At 39.1% G+C, this 21262-nt stretch overlaps 1 protein-coding gene across 2 annotated transcripts; it reads left to right on the top strand.

Annotated features, from left to right (window-relative positions):
• The first annotated feature begins 144 nt into the window (after positions 1–144).
• ENKUR (enkurin, TRPC channel interacting protein) lies at positions 145–18374 on the top strand. Of its 2 annotated transcripts, none has more exons than XM_009945410.2 (5): positions 145–420; positions 3762–3907; positions 6981–7207; positions 10275–10421; positions 14497–18374. In XM_009945410.2, exons 1-5 carry the CDS (start codon positions 344–346, stop codon positions 14668–14670), a joined length of 771 nt encoding a protein of 256 aa, XP_009943712.2. In that variant the 5' UTR covers positions 145–343; the 3' UTR covers positions 14671–18374. The 2 variants fall into 2 exon arrangements, with proteins under 2 accessions (XP_009943712.2, XP_075275667.1); XM_075419552.1 differs by lacking the exon at positions 145–420 and adding an exon at positions 1915–1971.
• The last annotated feature ends 2888 nt before the right edge of the window (positions 18375–21262 follow it).

The raw sequence follows: 21262 nt of genomic DNA, 5'->3' as shown, positions 1-21262 counted from the left end.
GTGCGCCTGCGCGGCGCCGGGCGCAGCCTGGTGCGATTGCGCCTGCGCTGTCGCTCCTGGCTCTAGCGCCTGCCGACAGCGTCCTTCCGCCGCAGGGGGGCGGGAGGAGTGCTGTGGGTTCCGCCCCTCCGTGTGGCGCTGTTACCTAGCAACGGGTTTCCCTAGCAACTGCGGCCACAACACTGTGCCGGACCGGCGGCCTGGGGGGACGGGCGGCTGGGCGAGGGCCGCCGCGGTGAGAGGGGGCCGCTCGCTGAAGCGGGCCGAGGGCGAGGAGGGAGGAAACGCGAGGGCCCTTCAGCGAGGCGGGCGCTTCCCCGCCTCCAGGCCCCTTGGCCGGAGGATGACCGCGCAGAGTGCCCCGGAGAGCGCCTGTAGCCTCCTGCCCCTCCTGGAGGAGAAGACTGTGAAACCTCCCAGGTACGCGGGTGTGACAGCACCGCTGGCAGGCACGGTGACTAGTTATGGCAAAGCAATACATCTTACGGGTAACAGGTATTAAAAAAAAAATCTAGCTTTTGCATAGTTACTGCTCCTCCTAATGAGTCTCTAACTAAGATCTGAAGGTTTACAGCCTGCTCTGTGAGCTGGTGGTTCAGGTTGGCATCCTCAATGCCATCTTGTTCATTGGCAAAGAATTTACCAAGCACTCGTTCCACGCAGAGGAATTACAGGACATCTTTGTTATTTGCACTTACAATTTTTTTCAGTGAGCAGCCGAAAAGTTGGGTTTTAAAAATTTTTCTCAGTGCTACACTGCCATTTTTTTTGTGTGTCAAGTGTGTCTTCTGACATTGACTCTTTTGCTTCTCTGTCTCACCACTTACCTTAAAAATGTTAAAAAGGCCTTTTGCCCCCCTAGTATCTATTCCTTTGAGAGTTTTGTAAAATTCTTATTCGATAATTATGCAAACATATGTTGGTTTTTCAAGTTCTTATTATTTTGTGTGAAAGAAAGCTGTTATAGTTAGTATTTTCAGTGAGTTAATGTAGGTCATAACTCAATAGCTTTAAAATTAGTAGAAATATCAGTGACACTCATTAGAACAAATATAGTTATTCCTTTTCAGGTAAAAGGGTTCAAACTAGTCAGGTTCCTAGTTCTGAACCTTTTCCATGTAAAAATACATAACACATTTTTTTTTGTTTCCAGTGTGAATGAAAGATACTTTTGGCAGACAGAGGAACGTGAAATGACAGTATGATAAGGCACGCAGCACACTAAACCCATTCCTGTCTTAATACCATTCAGGGATTTGGATACTGCATGACTACCAGGTTCAGTTTAGGCAGGGGATTCCTCAGGTTGGATGCAATCTGGCTAAATCCCCGTTCGATCTCGTTGACTTCTGTTGTCACCCCACTTCCTGCTCTGGTTCACAATGTGCCAGATATCCAGCCGGTAGCAACAGTGTCAAACCTGGTTAACAGCATGATCTGACCAGTTTTAAATAATGCATACAAAATCTAGGGTCTTCTTTTTCCCAAATGAAATCGTATCTATTGCACTCTCAACTGACCAGGTGCTACTCATGAAACCAAGGCAAGCACCCTCATTCCCCCCAACTTTGATGTCGTAAGAGGACACCTAAGGAATAGTAACTGTATTCTTACAAATGTATTGTCTTTTCTCCCCTTGCCAAATAATGAATACATTGATTCTCAAGTCCCCCATAACCACGTTTTCTTCCTTGCAACCCCCTCTAACCCAATATTATTGGTATATGACAGCATTTGCAAGTCACTAAAAAAATACAACTGCCACATCTCTTTGTCCAAAGGAATGCCTACAGCTGTCTACAAAAGATGTCTTTAAAAGACAATGTTAAACCTTATGCCAGTATGTAATTAACTCAATACCTTTTCATTCTCTTTCTCATTCCAAGACTCTGTGAACTTGTCTAAGTCACATTCCTGATGACATCACTACCTTTCTCTTCTGTGTGGCTACAATGCCACTCCTAGCAAATGGTGAGGAACACAATAGTTTATGGATGTGGTGCGTTTGTTCCTATGTCTATGGCTGTTTGCCATGAATTTAACAGAAAAAAACCCCTCGTTCCTTATAATTAGAGATATTTCTGATCCTCTTTCTGATTTTGGAGACCAAATCTCCAGAAGACAAAATAACTCCACATGAAGTCCTCTTACATTTTCTCATGTTATGATCGAGTACAGTACGTCGATGTGTCAGACATTTGCAGCTGATATACAAAAGCTTTTGTCAATGTTGCTACTATGACTCCCATTCACTGGCCCAGCATTACTTCGTTTCTTTCATGCTATTTCAGTTAAAATACATTGCATTATGTGTAATCTTTTTGTTCATTTTTTCCTTACCTGAAAGCACAGTATAGGTTTTTTTCATAAACACATGTTTTCTTCTGTGAAAGAAAAGTGCAACTGTTTGTCAGCTTTTGTCTACCATAAATTAATATGACAGGTTTCCGAAAGATTGACAGATTTTAGAAGGTACAATGAGGTAGCCTTAGCTTCAGGAGCAGGGAGTTCTGCTCCTTCAGGAAAACATCTGTGACAGCTCAGTCCTTCAGATAGAGGCAAGATGCTGCTAATCAGTTAATGATTGGAGAACACATCTGCATACTTTTACAGTGCCATATGCAACACTACACCAAAACAGCAGTGTGTGCATACTGCGTGCATACAGCTTCTCATAACTGAGCCCTTACTGATCTTCGTATTAGCCACTTCAGTTAGTGCCAAAACCACTGCTGATTACAATAGTTCAGGATCATAGTTTGTATCTGTGTAATACAAGAAATATAGAGTTTGCTGTGCTATTTCAGAGCAGGCATCCATCTCATCTCATCTCATCTCATCTCATCTCATCTCATCTCATCTCATCTCATCTCATCTCATCTCATCTCATCTCATCTCATCTCATCTCTTGTAATAGCCTGTAACAGATGGTTCAACAGAAACACCAAGACAATGATACAGTGGACAGTAATAAGATAAACTGATGATCAAGGACGTTCTGTCTAACTCTCAACTATGTTTGACGTGTTCTCTGAAGCATGAGGTTTTACATACCTCTAAAATATGTTTCATCCCATAGAATGAAACAGCATATATTCTCATCAATACAAGTCTCATCAATGCACTGCAACTGCAGCTTCTGAAATGGCCAAGATACATTGGCATTTGCATCTTTCCCATAATACAGACTTTCAAATACAAAAAATCCAGCAAAGCAGGTTCATGATGACTATTTTCCTGTAGATGCACAACAGCTGCATATTTTGGATGCATTTTGGAACAAAAGAAATAGCCCTAAAAAAACCTTTTCAAAATAGAGTTAGTTAAAAAATAAAAACCAAAGTGTGTAATGCATAACCTCATTAAAATAATAAATTCACATTTCTGTCAGACTTTTAGCAAGCAACACTCAAAGCAGTTTATTTCCATAATTTAGGTTTTGTTGAGTTTCAAGTACCTGTTTCCAGTATTTATATGAACAGTGCATACAGGAATCATTTCCCAAAGTGTGATAATACTGACCTTGGAGACACAAGAGAAGAAGGAAGAAGCAAGCTAACTCAGAATCACAAGTACAAATTGTCAGTGCAGTGTTGGCCTTAGCCTTAGGTTGTATCAATGATGGCCTTTATATGGAAGAGAGTACAAAATAAAATAGCTTAGGCTTTCGGCATGAACTACTGTGAAAATATATATTCCTTGAAGAAGTATTTTTAATAGTTTTCTGACCTTTAACTTCTTTATGGCTATTTTTTACTAAGATATATCTCAACGTTTAGACCATCTGTGAAACGTGAGGTAGCGAAAAATAAAACTCAGTGGAAAACTATGGGACCAGCAAAAGTTGCAGTGCCATCTCCAAAAAACTTTTTGCAGAAACGTTCAAAGGAACCCAAGCTACCAGCAAGTAAGTGTAGACATGAAATGTATGAAATGTAATGAGTATTTTTAATTTTAAAATTGATAATATTAATGTTGAATGTAACAGTTATGGAGAATCAGATTTTTTTTTAAATTTCAAATAATTTTTATGTGCTGGGGCAGTTTTCATTCATCCATTTATAGTATGTATGCTACCAAAATTATTTCTCTATTTTACAAAAATGTTTCTTACTTATTGTGTAAAATACTGAAACAAACAACAAGGAAATTACATATGTGATTAGAAAATACAGTAAGCATTTACTTTCATGTGGTACAAAACCAGCTGAAATACAAAGAAAAATTATATCTCTCTTGGCTGCAGCTATTCAGATGTTGAAGATGTGTTGATGATATGTTCTATCCTGCTGATATTTCAATCTGTAATTGTGTAGTTTAGATTTCTATGCCATTCTTTTCTGCAACTGATCATTAATATTAAAGTAAATAATATGAATGGGGGTATTAAAAGTGAATTAATGGTTTTTAATACTTAAAGAGGAATGGGAAAAGTATGAGTGCCTTTCTTGATGTTATAACCAATGTGCAGTTTTTACTCTTCAGCACTCATTGTGGACTCTTAATCCCGTAGCATTAAATTGGTTAGCAGTGTTCAAAGCATAGAATGTTCTGGAGAGCTGCATGTCACAGAAATAAGCAAATTGCAATATTTTGTTGCAAAATGTATCCTATCTTTGGGCACAAACCATAAGGCGTGGCGCACACAAATGGCTTTAGCACTGAAAATACAGGCTGTCCCAGGAGGTTTTGGAGGCTTAATGCCTCAGGCAATACGGATTATTAGATCTTAAGGTAAACTTTGGTCCCAGAGGTCCTGTAGGCATCCTCGGTTGTTTTTGAATAACGTCTTCACTTTTTCAGGAAATCTGAACAGCATTCAGTATACTGGAATGTAATATTGCGTGACTTCTGAGCATGAATGCTTCCAAGGTCAAGACCTTGTTAAATTACCACACTAGTGTTTTAGATGGGCATAGGAAAGAAGGTTGATTCACCAATAATTTGGAGCCGTTCGTAAGATCCCTTTTAAGTACTCATATTATGAAATTAGTGTTTTCTACTTCAATCTTGCTATATATTGAAATACAGCACTCTGACCCATTTTTCTCAGACAAGCAGCTCAAAATATTTCTATTTCAACTTGTTGATTTAGGGCTTCATAATAGCAATAAGTGCTTGAGTGTTTGCATTTGGAGTGAATGTACCAGAGCCTCAAAATGACTATGACACATTATAGCTTCAATCCAGACTACTAATTTCATTGCCATGATTAGATCCTAACAGATCTTGAGAAGGAACTTTATCATTAACTCAGAAAGTTCTTGTACGATTGTTGGATGGAATTTCATACCTACTTCAGAGAAGTTACACTGCTTAATCACCTCCCTTAAAGCAAGGCACTTTCATCACTTGGAATTTAACCAGTTATCAGTTGTCTAAATGGAATTATGGCATTATCTTTATGGTATCTGTGCCACCTTCAAAACTGGGCTTGATCCAACTAGTTAAAAAATAGATTGGAAGGACAAAACGGAAAGATTAAATTTTTCTCCTAAAGCCTGGGATAGTGTTATTCTTTTAGAGTCTGGTAACTAACCACTTCCTTACAAAAGGTGTGTTTCCTAACCTTCAGCTAAACCTTGTTGTATTACTGGACTCTGTCATTTGTTTTAACCAAGCTTGGTTGCTGGCTCCAGAAATGAGGGCTCCCAAAACAGCAAGTGTGCACCAGTGTACTGTCTGTAAGGGTGAGCCTGTGCTCATGAGAAGCTTCAGAGATCTTGTTTCCAAAAGGACATCATAAGAGAAATCAAGATTTGAATCTGTGTGTCCTACAGTACTAATTAATGGCAAGCTGTCAGGCTGTAGAAACAAGACACCAGGAAAGCACTGGTTCATGGAGTCGGTATCAGGAAAACAGCTGTTGTAGGAATGAGCTCTGTCACATGTGACATTACACTTAATTTTCTGTCAAACAAGAACATGAACTCAGACAACCTGAATGGAATCATTCTCTCTGATAATGAATGTGAGTTAGAGTTATATCTAGCGGGAAATATGGTGGGAAATGAATTGTCTTTTATCACTTACCTGAAGTCAGACTACTCAGGAGACTTACTGACTTTCTGTTGGTGCGTTGGAGAAAAGATTACACTAAAAAGGAAGAGTTCCTATATTCTCCAGAGAAAGGACTGTGAGAAGTTGTTTACACGTGTTAGGGAGCAGCAAGAGCAGGGCTTTCCCCTAAAAGGAGGTGAGGCAGAAATTGAGGGCAACCACAATGCAGGCTGGGCATTTTTCTTATTATCCAATCTAAATCTCCCCTGGCACAACTTGAGGTTGTTTCCTCTCATCCTATCACTTGTTAATTGGGAGAAAAGACCGAGCCCCACCTCACTACAGCCTCCTTTCAGGTAGTTGTAGAGAGCAATAAGGTCTCCCCTCAGCCTCTTTTTCTCCAGACTAAAACAACCCCAGTTCCCTCAGCTGCTCCTCATAAGACTCGTTCTCTAGACCCTTCACCAGCCTTGTTGCCCTTCTCTGGACACACTCCAGCACCTCAATGTCCTTCTTGTACTGAGGGGCCCAAAACTGAACACAGTACTCGAGGTGCGGCCTCACCAGTGCTAAGTACAGGGGCACGATCACCTCCCTACTTCTGCTGGCCACACTAGTCCTGATACAAGCCAGGATGCCGTTGGCCTTCTTGGCCACCTGGGCACACTGCTGGCTCATGTTCAGCTGGCTGTTGACCAACACCCCAAGGTCCTTTTCCACCACGCAGCTTTCCAGCCACTCTTCCCTAAGCCTGCAGCATTGCATGGGGTTGTTGTGACCAAAGTGCAGGACCCGATGCTTAGCCTTGAAGTACATACATACGTAGTACATTCCCAGTCAATTCTTTCATTGTGGATACAGTTGGTTTCTATTTCTATGTAATTTTGTATATAATTCTTCCCTTTTGAAAAATGTAGTAACATTAAATTGCAAAGCTCTTCATGGTTATTGCTGAGAATATTTACTTGCTCAATTTACAGGAAAAAAAGAACAGGACAGTAAGAAATTGCCTGCATTATCAGTGCCACAGAGGACAGATCACCCAGTTATGGGAATTCAGAGTAAAAAGAATTTTATAAATACAAATGCAGTTGCTGCTATCACAGGATTGCCTAAAAAGCCTCAACCTATTTATGTTGATAGAAGACAGGGAGACAAATATCTGCTTGAAACTTCAGGACTTGTTCCAAAATATATTAAAAAAAAGGTAAGTTTTATTAAATTATAGTGGAAATACTAGTAACAATGCCTATTTTAGATTCTCTGTTGCATTCTCCTATTAAATGTTTATGATTCTTTTTGAGATGTTTAGATACCACTGCTGTTTGCGGTAGACCTTTGAGATTCATCAAGGAGAAATCACTGGCACGAGAGTTGTGCTTTGCCTTTGCTCTGCATTCACTTGCTTATGCTGTCAGCAGAAAATCGGCAGAATGATGCTGCTAAAGCAATAGCATAAGTGTTGCATTGGGAACCCAGGGAGTACCTAATGGGGAGACAAATGGTGTTCTGCGATAAATGAATGGTCGTTCTTTATGAAAGACAGGCAGGGAAGAAGAGGAGGGATTGCCCTTTGGATGAAGGAGCGGTTCAGATATCTGGAGCTTTTTGTGCAATTTGCAACAGGCTGGTTGAGCTTGTGGGTCAGGATCAGAGGAAAGGCCAGTAAGTGTCAAAAGCATGTTTGTTATGGACTGTCCAATGAGGTGAGGAGATGGCTGAAATCTCTAAGCAACTACAGGAAATCTTCAGATCACAGTGCAGCATCTTACAGAAGAGCACCCTCCTTGATATCTGCTGAAAGGACAACACACAGGGATGAAAGCAATCAAAAAAGGTTCCTGGAGTATGTCAGCAACAACTTCTTAATACAGATGGTGGATGAGCCAACCAGTGGTCATTCTCTTCTGTTTCTGCTACTTGCAAATGAGAAAGAAGAGGTCAGAGGTGTGATAATCAACAGTAGTCTTGGTTGTACACACCATGAAGTAGTTCAAGATCCCCTCCTGCTCAGGAAGGCAGGTGGTAGGGTACAGACCCTGTACTTCAGGAGAGCAAACATCAGCTTATTCAGGGAATGAGTAGGTAGGACCCTGTGGGAGACAGCTCTGAAAAGCAAAGGAGCCAGAGAGAGCTGGTATGCCTTTAAGGATGGCCTTCTCCAAGCACAAGAACAGTCCATTCCAATACTCAGGAAAACAAGATGCATCAGGAGTCTGGTTTATCTAAACAGATAATTCAGAGCATTATGCAAAAAGAGACATGACATATGACATAACTCATGACAGAGAAAAAGCAAACATGTGAACCTGCAGCCCTTGCAGTACCTTTGCACAGCTAAACATACATATAAACAATGCTAGTCATAGTGCTACCCAACACTAAGAGATTTGTGAATCATTTAGCATCTGGTGGTGTAGTGGGTTGACCCTGGTTGGATGCAGGTGCCCACCAAAGCTGCTCTATCACTCCTCTTCCTCAGCTGGACAGGGGAGAAAAAATACAACGAAAGGCTTATGGGTCCAGATAAGGACAGGGAGAGATCATTCACCAATTACCATCACGGGCAAAACAGACTCGACTTAGGGAAACTAGTTAATTTTCTTACCAATCAAATCAGAGCAGGATAATGAGAAATAAAACCAAATCTTAAAAACACCTTTCCCCCACCTCTCTCTTCTTCCTGAGCTCAACTTCACTCCTGAATTCTCTACCTCCCCCAAGAAGGATGCAGGGGGACAGGGAATGGAGGTTGCGGTCAGTTCATCTGTCTCTGCCGCTCCTTCCTCCTCAGGGGGAGGACTCCTCACACTCTTCCCCTGCTCTAATGTGGGGTCCCTCCCACAGGAGACAGTTCTCCACAAACTTCTCCAATGTGAGTCCTTCTCATAGGCTGCTGTTCTTCACAAACTGCTCCAGCGTGGGTCCCTTCACAGGGTGCCATCCTTCAGGAACAGACTGCTCCAGCGTGGGTCCCTTCCATTGGGTCACAAGCCCTGCCAGCAAACCTGCTCCAGTTTGGGCTCCTCCCTCCATGGGTCCGCAGGTCCTGGCAGGAGCCTGCTCCAGCACAGGCTCCCCACGGGGTCACAGCCTCCATAAGTTGCATCCACCTGCTTCGGCGCGGGGTCCTCCACAGGCTGCAAGTGGATATCTGCTCCACTGTGGACCTCCACGGGCTGCAGGTGGATGTCTGCTCCACCATGGACCTCCATGGGCTGGAGGTGGATATCTGCTCCACCGTTAACCTCCATGGGCTGCAGGGGGACAGCCTGCCTCATCATGGTCTTCATTATGGGCTGCAGGGGAATCTTTGCTCCAGCAACTGGAGCACCTCCTCCCCCTCCTTCTTCACTGACCTTTGTCTCTGCAGAGTTATTTCACATATTCTCACTCCTCTCTCCAGCTGCAATTGCTGTTGCATAGGGTTTTTTCTCCTTCTTAAATGTTATCCTAGAGGCACTACCACTGTCGCTGATGGGCTTGGCCTTGGCCAGCAGCAGGTCTGTCTTGGAGCTGGCTGGCATTGGCTCTTTTGGACACAGGAGAAGCTTCCAGCAGCTTCTCACAGAAGGCACCCCTGTAGCCCCCCTGCTGCCAAAACCTTGCCACGCAAACCCAATACAGGCAGAAAGAAGGTAGACTCCAGTACCTTCTGGCAGAGCTAGACAGGCTTCATTTTACAAAGGATAAGGCAAAATAAATGTGTTCTCCCAAGGACATCTGGGATATTCAGAAATTATTTTTCTTCCCAGAAACACAATTCTGCCACACTGAATATGGGATAGTTTATCATTCCTACCTAGTCCAATTTTCATGTATATGTTAACACTATTCACTCTCTTCTGTGGCATCCAATGTTCAGCAAAAATCAGGATACCGGAAGACCTTTCAAAGAAAGTATCTAAGGAATGTGTTTCAGAATGTAGAATCTGACACCGCATCAAAATGAAAAATAGCTAGCTGTCATTACCAGGTTTCAAACTTCTCACTCAACCATCAGTTCTTATAAACAGACGTTTCGGTTTCTGGAGTCTGTTGTTTTCCACGGTTGCAAAAAAAATTTGAAGGGAATTGTTTATACATTTTGCCTAGGCTACAAAGACAATCATGTCTGATACTTCTAAGAACATGGTGATTTAAGATTTTATAGCTTGGTGGCACAAAATTCCATTTCAAGCTGTCTTTGCAAATGTAATATACTATGGATGACAGGTATGTCTTTGTTTCCTTCTTAAAAGCACATATAAGAAACTTCTTCCTTACTATTATAGGATTATGGTGTTACACCAAAATACATAACACAGAAAAAAGAAGAAATGAAGAGAGCTCAGAAAGAATATGAGGCCGGTATCTTGGAGCATCTGAAGAAAAGAGCCATGAAACGGTTATCTGATGAAGAAAGGACAAGTCTTCTGCAGGTACATGTTTTGATTTAGTTAATTAGTAACTTACAAAAGATTAATAAGGTAGTGTAAGTCCATACAAACAATAAAAGTATACTAGATTTTTTAAGCTAGGCAAATGAGTTAGCTACTTTTTCACTAGATGGAGCTGTACAACAGTTGTAAACTGAACTGAAGGGAGCTGATCTACTTACAGTTTTAGTCCAGTTCTACAAGTACTGCAATTCTGTTAGATTCCTATCCCCCTTAATGACTTGGAATTTCAGTGAAACTTCAAATGAATGCAGAAAATCACCTATGTGGATTTAGTGACAGTTCTGACTCTCCACTTGTGAATCATGACAAAATACCAATTGTTGTGGGCTTTTTTTTCCCTGATGCATAACATTGCCACTTTTATTGGCAGTTTCTAGCTTCACATCGTGACTTCATTCACTAAAGCATAGGGTCATGTTTTAAAATGTGGCAAAACCAGGAAACAGAATTAAATTGCCATATATTCTTAGAACTGTGAATGGAAAAATTGTATTTTTTCAAGCTGTTTTGGATACTGTCTTTCATACAGTTTTTATTGCACAAGATTTTCTAAAGAGAAATAATACCATAAAAGAAGTAGAGCAGAAAAGAGACATTTTAAAAGTATATCTGATCCCTGAATTGGAATTTCTCATGACCACATTTTAGCCAAATTTCCTATGAAAATGAGGCTTACATTAGTGTGATATCTGTTTATGAGTCTGTCCCTTAATAGCTTGATATTAGCAGCCACGTGAAACAAATCAGCAGATGGTTGGACATCTCCAAAATACTAAATTCCCTCAAAAACACCAGCAGAATATCTAGAGAGAAAACACAGTGTCTAACTCACTCACTTGCAAATATTAGCCTGTTAATCAGCAAGATCCAAAATAGCTAGGACAATGATGTCTCTTTCTTATGTAGCAAGCAGTAGAAGCTAGGAAGGAGTGTGGGAGAGAGGTGAGGGTATTGCATTGACAGCAATATAAAGAACGTAATAGCAAGGGTGAAGATTAAGATATTTTTATGGTGGGAAAGGCATAGGACAAGCTGATGGTCCAGCAAGTTAACTATGCTGCAAAAAAATATGTGCAAAAATGCATGTGAGTTCAGCCGCTCACAGTTCTGCATTTAGTTTGACTAAAATTATGTTCTAAGTTTTTAAAATACAAGGGTGTATTGAAATATTGTTAAATAGTTGTTAGATTTTTGTTATTAACACAGTATTTTCTTTATTTTTTAAAAATATGTTTGCTCTTTCATTGGCCAGATTACTTATACAGTTATATTGTCAGGAGGAATTAGTGTCCCCAGGGTATGTGGCTTCTACCCAGTGCTCAGCTGTAGACATATGGGAATTCCTGTCTTTTAAAATAATTGACATTGCTCGTGAACACATGATTTGAAAGAATATGTGGCAACAGATGTCTGAGAACAAAATCAAGCCCCATGAACTTACAAAAATAGAGGGAAATAATTTGTGCCAAAATTTTTTTGAACTCTTCATTATGCTTACTTTGGTTGGGATTTTATGAGAATAAAAGAGAATGTTCATAAATGCAGTACGTATTTCTCACTGATCCAGCATGTAGTAGAATTTCTGATATAGAGTTAGATACTCAGTTTGTGGTCTAGCCCATAGCAATAGTGGTCAGCGTATTACACTGCTGTTGGAGGAGCTGTAAGGGAGATTTTTGTGGAAGGACTCATGATCTGCTTTTGATCTGTCTGCTCTGTAGGGATAAATTGTGATGAGTGCATGCTCTAATGTGTTTTAAAATTCACTGTTTTCAATGATTTCCAAACTAGTTTTTACTAATGTACACAAAGAAGGATTATTTAAAAGAAGCTATGAATGACTTCTGTGAAAGTTTTGGAAATACAGTATTTATTTTCATGACTATATATTTGTAAACTATACCCAATGCATGGTAGACTAGGAGCTTTATTTAAGTACTTTACAGCCTTGGATTGCAAAGACAAATAGCATTACAAGACAGTAAATAAATAACCTTGTTGCTCCAAGTTTCACATGATGATACAGGGCTTTTAAACTTATGTAGATATTTGTATATGAAGATTGTTGGAATAACCTTTATGGACAACATTTAGATGCTTAATATGAATACGTAAGAAGCACGAATTGCTGTGCAATAAACACACTGCTTAGAATCAGTAAAAGACTAGAACATATTAAAACCTGTTCCTCTTAGTCTTGGCAGGGAAAGCTCATTTTTTCTGTTAAATCAATTCATACAGTGGACAAAATCAAACAAGTTTTTAAGCACTAGAGACTTTGAGTTCTGAAATAGAAGCAACAATCTTCAAAGTTAAATATGTATTAAGAATAATTCCTCTAAATCTAACTTTGCTATGTTAATCAATTAGCCAATCTGGGAGAAAAGGTGATTAATAATAGTGGAGAAGAAGGACATGAGGTTGGAAATCACAATGTGCCATAACATCCGTGTGTCAGCTGAATCCAGTTTTTGTTATGGAGGAGAACTGAAAACTTTCGTTCCCAAGAGAGTAACTTCAGTTCTTCATTTTTGAAGATACTTTGTGATGTCCTCTAAGCAAACAGAACTGAGAGCCAAAACAGTTTTGGAAAAGTGTTTTCTCACTGATAGGCATATTGTATTATTTACTGATTGCTATCCGAGTTCCTTGTAGTAGGTGTGATTATTGACTTCACCCATGTAGTTTTCACAAGGAATAAACTCTACTAAATCCTTATATATACATGTATAGGATGTGTAGATTTTGATTATCCTCTTGAGGAGAGAAAGTAAGAGCAGTTGTTGCAGTAATTGTGAGGCTGAAAGAACAAGTTTTCAATTTTATTTTTCTACCATAGTCTGGTTCCATTCAGCATATATTGGTGGATAAAAGTTTGTCTCTAATGTTGAAGTAACAGGTTTATGAGTACATTTCAGATGATTGTGTGAGTTTTTTAGGCAGTGTTTTAGTCTTGGGCTTTTATATATGGAAGATACAGTTCACTTTATCTAGTAAGGTAATTCTTTGCATAGCAGCATTCAAGAGAGGTAGCAGTTTTGAAATTATTGTTGATAGGGTCAGTGACAGCTAGGTTTTTTAGTCCAAATGATAAATAAGGTGCCTATAGATGTTATTTTAAATATAGATTAGGAAGGGAATGCAATTATTTAGAAATTTTCAAAGTAGTTCATAGAAGTTAAGATATTGTGGGATCAGCACGGTCCGAGAAGAGTCTCGATAACAGAAAATTAAGCTGGGGGTAAGATGAACTGAAACTGCACTGAATTTTGGCTGGAGTTCCAAGTGTTGGTACTCTTGTGATTACTTAAGGTAGGTAACACCATTGTGTGTGACATAGTGAGATCTGTGGTAGCCAGGTTGATGTTTCTGGGGATGTGCTTTCTGTAGTGCAATTTGTAAGATATGTCCTGTTGCATTTTGGAGAAAAGAAGGCATTTGAATGATAGGAGTTTTGAGGCAGCTTTTATGAATCCTAGTAGTTCCTCAGTGAGCATACTAGCATTAGATACAATGGAGCAGTCAAAGTTGCCTAGCTGTAGATCACTGAAAGCACAGAAAGTCTCTTATCTAGAATAAGGAAAAGTCACTATTCGTTTACCTTGTGCAGTTTTTCTTGAAGATACTGAGGACTGGAAATGAAGTGTACAGGCTTCCTTGAGTTTCTGGAAGGCTACAGAGTTTACTGTTAGTCACACTGACGTACTTTTTTCAGTTTAGCATTTTTGTAGCTCATCATTCATTGGCTAGTTCAATTATTGTTTCATTGCCTCTCAAAGACTGTCATTTTTTCTCTCAAAGGCACAGAGTTTTTTAAAGACCATTCCTCATACAGCATCAGAATGAGTCAAATTTCTGTTCCAACTACTTTGACTTTTAAGCATTTAATTAATTTGTCCAATTAAGAGGATTAAACATTATCCATATATTTATCTATTACTTTAACATTGCAGTGACACTTACGAATGCAAGATTAACAAAAAATCTTATGTGTGTATTATTCTTAATGAAGTAAGTTTTTCCCATGTATTTCCTTTTCATGTAATGGCACTAGGGGCTGAAAAAGAACTGGGAGGAAGTGTACCATGAATTTCAGGGTCTTCCAGTAGAAATAGACACCATATCCAAGAAGACACATAAAGGAAAGCTGGAATCACAGATGAAACAACTGGAGCATGACATAGAAGTACTTGAGAAGCACAAAGTTATCTACATCGCAAATGAATAAGGACTGTTGTTCAGATATTACCTGTTTCGTCCTTTTCTCTTTCTCTATCCCTACAACTCCAAGAACCACCCGCCCTAAATTCTCAGAAGCAATTGACACCACCAACTATTCAGAAGGAAATGTTCAACTAATAGAACTAAGAGAAGTATGTAGCTTGTTAGAAAAGTTGCTACATATAGTTCTTATCTGTATAATTCACAAAACATTTTGAAATAAAATTCTTAATTAAACTTTGAGTATAAAAACATGAATTTAATCTATTATTCTTTGTAATCATCTATAAACATCATACAAAAAGCATCAAAAATACTGTTTCATATGTTTAGAGCACTTCTTTCCTTGCATAGCCAAAACAAAGTGAAATAATTGGCTGCTGAACACAGCTTGGTAAATATAACTTCAGGGTGGGATGACTTCTGGACTAGTTATTAAAGAGCTGTTGTGCTTTATTTAAAAATGATTGTATTTCTAAACCACTTGGCTTCTGCATAACCTTTTGGGTACTCATTTTTTATTACCAAAACAATTTTTATAGTGGAAGCACATAATAATATAGACTTCATGCAATACAGATACCACATGTAGCTTGCTGTGTGTGTTTGTGTATAAATAATCCTGTAACACTATAGTAAATCTACAACTAAAGCAGAAAAATGTGTTTTGATTGCTATTACATGTGTAATGTTGGAATGAAAGGCAATATACTAGTATGTGAGTCAAAACCTAGGCAGAAATTATATCAGTACACTACACTGTAATTATTTGCATAAAAAGAAAAATTGTTTTTCTTTCCTACTGCTTAACCTTTGCTTCAGAACACAGCTTTTTCTGTATGGTATCAATCATTACCACCAGCAGCTGTTGTGACATCATAGTATCTGACATCAGCAGAGGATGAAGTAAAAAATTTGAAATGAACTATTAAAAGCCAGATTTTCTTGTACATCAAGTTCCTTTCATAAATTTGTCAGGGAATGGCTTTGAAGACTTCACAGTGATTCTACGCCATATTTCCTGTGCATCTGAAACTTGTCTATAACATATACTAGGAAAGCATGGGTGAGCAGGAATGTGTATTTTGTTCTTTGTAACTTATTGTTAAGCAATCGTATTTGGTTTTGAAAGATATAAACTGGAAGAAAGCTGTGGTTTTGTAAAATATGAATTTCATTTACTGTTTACTGAAAAGAATGACTGTATATTTTAACAAAACCACACCAATTATATGCACTTAATAACATGTCACATTATCTCCTAGTGAAGTATAAGATGCCTTTCTTAACAAATGGAATATAATCAAACATGGCTGTTTCTTGTGGCTTAAAATAAGAAAAAAAAAGATATGACTCCAAACCAGCATGCATTCCCACTGCCTCACTCTCAGCTTTTGGTTACTCGTAGACCATTTGGCTGTGTTAGGTTGAGGATCTGGATTTGGTTCTTCCATTTGTCATCAGTGCTAACTTTATGGAAACGCAAATTGGTGATGGCCTATCCCCAGATTTGGGACAAGCAACTAGGCCACACTTGGAAACATTAATCATTCACCAGTAGCAATGACTTCTTTTTAAAATTGTCAGAAGGATGTTAGTATATTATTGGGAAGTTAGAAAGTGAACGGGAAGGATGCAAAAAGTGTTCCTGCTTAACAGGATGGAGAGACTAAAGCCAGGGCACTTCTGTAGCTGAGTGGGCTGTCACTAGTGCCTGTCAACAATACTGGGAGGGGGGTTTGCATAATCCTCATGTAGCGCTTCGCAGGTGGTTCTATTGCCACACGGGATATTCCCCTCATGATACATGTGAATAGATTCTGTCACCCTACGAGGAGGGAGGTTACAACTCCTTCCATCTATTTTGATGTGTATTCCATGCAACCTATCAACACTTCTGAGTATGGAAAAAATATAACAGCAGCCATTGAAAATACACACAAAAGGATAACATTCTTACCCTTTAACTCTCTCTGGGAAGTCTGACAAAATAAATTTACAGAATCCAAACAATGTAACTCTATATTTATATGTTCAGGGAATGCCAATAATTGAAGGTGTAATGTTCATGAATCAACTAATACGTACCATCAGTATAACTTAAAGCAAAAAGGTGAGTAAACTCAATTGTTCTGATATAATTGTTCCTTCATAAAAGGTATTAAATATTAACAGAAACAAGTCTGTCCACAGCTAAAAAGTAGTATTACCAGTTGATATGTTCTCTCAATTCACTAGTCAATTACTGCTAATCAATGAAATAGTGAGAAAGAAAATCATCAAAATTCTTCTAGTACTTTGTAATTTTTTCATCAAGCTAGTATTTATAAATAGTCCAGATTAAATTGGATAACGATCAGAAAACATATCAGAAAATGAGGTATGAATGCTTTATTGGTCAGTAAGAGTTATGTTGTCACAAACTGAAAATATTTCCTGTTGGAAGTTGTGCATGACAAAACTGTGTATGTATTTTTTAAAAATAGTAACATGAAATTATGATAAATATCTCACTGGCTGCTCTTCAGGATGAAGCTATTTATATGCAGGAAGGAAGGGATGAGATATGGCATCATCATAAACACAGGGAGTTCCTGATTGTATGGCTCTGATAGAGCTGCCACAAGCGAGCATCAGATCTGACAGGAGCATATGGGCTCCATGTGCCTGGGCTCAAAGCACAGTGGTTTCTTGGGCTCTACATGCATTCCTGGAGACTAACTCTGAGATGGTTCCTAAAAACCTTCCTTGCAGAGGGATAACCTTATTCCCCTCACAAAACTGTAAGGGCAAAGTTCTGTGGGAGAAATAATATGGGAGAAATTCCTCACTGATTTTGTTTTCCTTAGTCTCTGTAGGTGGGTCTGACTGTAGGAGGGCATATTCTGGCCCTACACATATTTTTGTGAAAAATTAGCATCACAGACTACTGCTGTGATCACTGTGCCGCAAAGCTAAAATCTCATCCTTTCACTGGCATACATTTCAGGGAAAACAACGTATCAAACAATTTCAGCCCTAATGAAGGCAGACATCTTTCCAACAGGAAAATTTCACATATATGGAAATTAATGGGAGTCCTAGATAAATGCTAGTCCTAGTCAACACTTTCATCCTCAGTTTTATGATACTTATAATATTAATAATATAATTACAGGAGGGACAGGTGGTAAAACCTATTATTAAGGTTGCCTGAGATTTCCCATAGTGAAGGAAGCCAGCTGCTGAGCCCTGCAGCTGACTGGGATCGTCCACACCAGTTACTAGAGGTGTGTTGAGCCTGACCCAGCTAAGGAGGACTGGCCATTTCTCCCCATCCGAGGTAGTGGTGTATACTTGACTGCTGAATGCCTAGACTGTATTTTTTTTCATTCTGTCGATCTTGTTCCAGCTTCGGTTTGTTATGTAATGCTATGTAAACAAAATGTGAGTAAATTCAGGGTTTACATCCTCCAAGCTAAGCAGAGGCATTGTGGTAGGAATCCAAGGTGAGCTGCGTTTCTTGTTTATGTTTTTTCTTTACTGTTTAAAGGGTGCTGAAGTAAATGTGACTGCCATTTCACCAAGTTATAAAAAAACATGCCTAATTTTTTTTTCTCGACTGTACCTCCAACACATGGTTGTAGACGAGCAGGCGTAGCCAAATAGTAGACTACATTAGCTGGTCTTGTTGATGCTGCTATGGGGATAAACTTCTGTTCGGTCAAAGTACTAGCCTGTGTTGTTAATTTCTTATTCCATGCCTGCCTCCACATTGACTCCACAGCATGGAGGAATTCACACAAACATGCAAACACTGAAATAACTTTGTCTTCAAATCCTTCCTCAAATGTTCTTTGCAATGGTGCCCACCAAAAATTTAACAACAGCTGAGCTGCTGGTGAGCTGAGATTAGGGTTTATCTTGCTGACCTGTGTGGTTTCCTTGAACTCCCCTGGCACTGTAGCTGGTTGTTTCTTGCTTTGGGCTTAGATTGTAAATTATCTGTCATGTGCATCATCTTTTTCTCTCTTTGCTTAGTGCCTGACACAATAAAATTTTTGTCTGCATGTAGAGCTCCAATGTTCTAATAATAATAATAAATATGATCATCTGGGGATGAATTAAAACCATGCAATAAAGGGAACAGACTTAAGTTGTTTACTAAAAGGATCTGTTTTCCAAGAGCCCTCATCTCATTTGTTTCAACAACTGGCAAGTAGGAGCTGAAGGAAGAGAAATGAGATTTAAAGCACTTAACTTATTCCCTGGAGCAATATGATTTATTCATGTCTTTGTCATAGAATGTTTTTGAAATGCAATGGTAAATGACTTATACCTAGCTTTTTCACTGGTAACCATTAATATTGTGTTTCTCATTTTTGGGGTTCCTGGCTTCTGCAATTTGAGCCCATATGTTTTAAATACAGGATATGTGTGCCTAGAGTTCAAAGCATAGCTTCTAACCTAGACAGCGCTCTATAACAGTTTGAAAGCTATCATCTGAAACTAGTCACTCAAAATTAATGAAATTAATGTTTAGTTTACTCTTGCTAGGTGAGAGCCCCCATATGGAAAATTCAGCTGACTCAATCCTTTAATTGGCAGAGCTGCTGTAAAGACAGACAAGTACCTCCAGAACCGTTCCCATATTGCTTCGAGGCCCGTATTAAAGCTGCAGAAGCAATGTAGTACTTCTCTCTTCAGAGGAAAAAAAAATCAATATACTAAGTTCAACATGTGGCCCCAAGCACTGCACAATGAGGAAGCAACCACATTTTGCGGTTTGCTCAGGAGGAATGGTCTGTCTTTTACACAAATGATAAAATTAGCAAATAGTCTAAATCCAGCGTTCCAGCGCCCTCGGGAAGCGGGTCATTCTGTGCAGCCACAGAGCTCAGGGGTTAGCCAGCCATGAACATCTAGTGTGCTCAGCTACAGGAGAACTTGCTGGACCAGAATCTGCTTTTCAATACGCTTTTGTTACTGCACTGTTTATTCTAGGCAAGCTGTGAAGTATATAAAATTACATCAAAGACGACTGAGCTATTTTGGAAAAAAAAAAAAGTCCTTAAACTGTTATTTACTTGTTTAAAACACTCAGAATTCTTTTGTTTTGCAGATTTTCCCACATTTGCTGTAGTTTATAAAGAAAAAAAAAAGAAGAAAAAAGAGGGATGAAGTTAAGTGAACAACACCTTTTAGAAAGAGAACAAACTCTAACAGTTAAATTCATTACATTGGGTGTGACCCATTATGAATTTCCAATTCCCTGACTACTTTTCATGGCCGTGCGTGAAGAATTTGTCATAGGATATGATGTGAGAAGCATTTCTTGAAAATAATGCTTAATCATTCAAATGTCGATACACAAAGTTTATTCTAGTATTAAAGGACAAAAGGAAATTTTTGTTTGCATTTATTTCAGCTATAAAGAACTCCGTATTAATAACATGAACCTGAAAAGCAGGAAGAGTATCTTCAGGAGCCAGGAAATTGCAAAGTGAAGCTCTCGCTGCTGTAGTCTGGCATAGTGAGATTAATAACAAACAAAAATGTAGTTTTGTATTAAAGATGTTTATCATCAACCAGATAAGTCAAGCAGTGCCTAATACTGATTTAAAGATCATAAAAAAGTAAAAACCCAGATTAACATCTTGAATGGCAGCTTTTAGGCATTTTCTTGACATCAAAATTGTCGTAGTTAATTTTCAAAGCCCAAGTCAGTCTTGTAGACTCACTACAGGTTAACTGTGGTAGTGAAAGGCTCTGAGTTTCCCTCATGGATCTTAGATGCTGCAATTGTTCTAAAGATGAACTTTCCGGTTCCCCAAGGTGCTAATTCTCCTGAAATTAAAGGTGGACAGAAGGCAGATTCCAGCTTGCAGTGCCACTCCATCACCTGCTGTAGTACAGTAGTCAGGGGAGGTATAGCACCTATACTATGGTAGACCGTAGGATGCTCCCTAGCCCTGCCTAATTGGACAGCTTTTCCTACAGTCTCCCTAGGTTCTTGAGTGTAGGGGAATGGTTTGAAAAAGTGCTTCAATGTTTTCCCAGATGTCTGTAATGCTGTCTGGCAAATATGTTCTGCTGCACTCATCATGGTCTTCAGCAACCACCCTATGGACTGGGTAACTGCCTCAGGTAGTGCAAAAGAACTCAAAATCCTGGAATATATTATAGCTGGATATGAAAGCAATTTAGAATTGCTTTCAACATGCCCTAAAGTACTGTATCTTCTAGACTTTCAGTTTTAATATTCTCTTCAGTGGCGATTTTACCCAAAAATGTCTTTCTCTGCAACAACTGGGGAGGTTTGCTTACCTTGTAACCACTAAGAAATGCAGGTTTATGCTTGATAAGATTGTTTACAGTTCTGCTCTTCACATAACAGCTGCAGCAACAGGCAGAACCAGAATAAGAACTCTTACTTCATCCCCTAATAGGCAAGCTTCTACCTAGGTAAGCCGTACCCCTTGAAATATTCTGAATTTTCATGCTTTTCTTGTTTATTTTTGGTGTTTACATATTAAAGTAAGTTGTCAAATGTTTGTTGTAACTTCTTGGGAGGAGAATACATAATAGAGTTGCAAAGGCTAACAGGTAGCTCCATGATT

The sequence above is a fragment of the Opisthocomus hoazin genome, chromosome 4, assembly GCF_030867145.1.
Source record: "Opisthocomus hoazin isolate bOpiHoa1 chromosome 4, bOpiHoa1.hap1, whole genome shotgun sequence".
NCBI classification, from domain to species: Eukaryota; Metazoa; Chordata; class Aves; order Opisthocomiformes; family Opisthocomidae; genus Opisthocomus; species Opisthocomus hoazin.
Note: the sequence above shows the minus strand (reverse complement) of the source record. Positions and strands in the feature narration are given on the sequence as shown.

Excerpts from the sequence above, each read along its gene's own strand:
- ENKUR (XM_009945410.2), top strand. The coding sequence starts at position 344 with ATGACCGCGCAGAGTGCCCCGGAGAGCGCCTGTAGCCTCCTGCCCCTC. Across the intron at positions 421-3,761 it reads AAGACTGTGAAACCTCCCAG|ATATATCTCAACGTTTAGAC; the intron begins GTACGCGGGTGT and ends TTTTTTACTAAG. Across the intron at positions 10,422-14,496 it reads AAAGGACAAGTCTTCTGCAG|GGGCTGAAAAAGAACTGGGA; the intron begins GTACATGTTTTG and ends TAATGGCACTAG.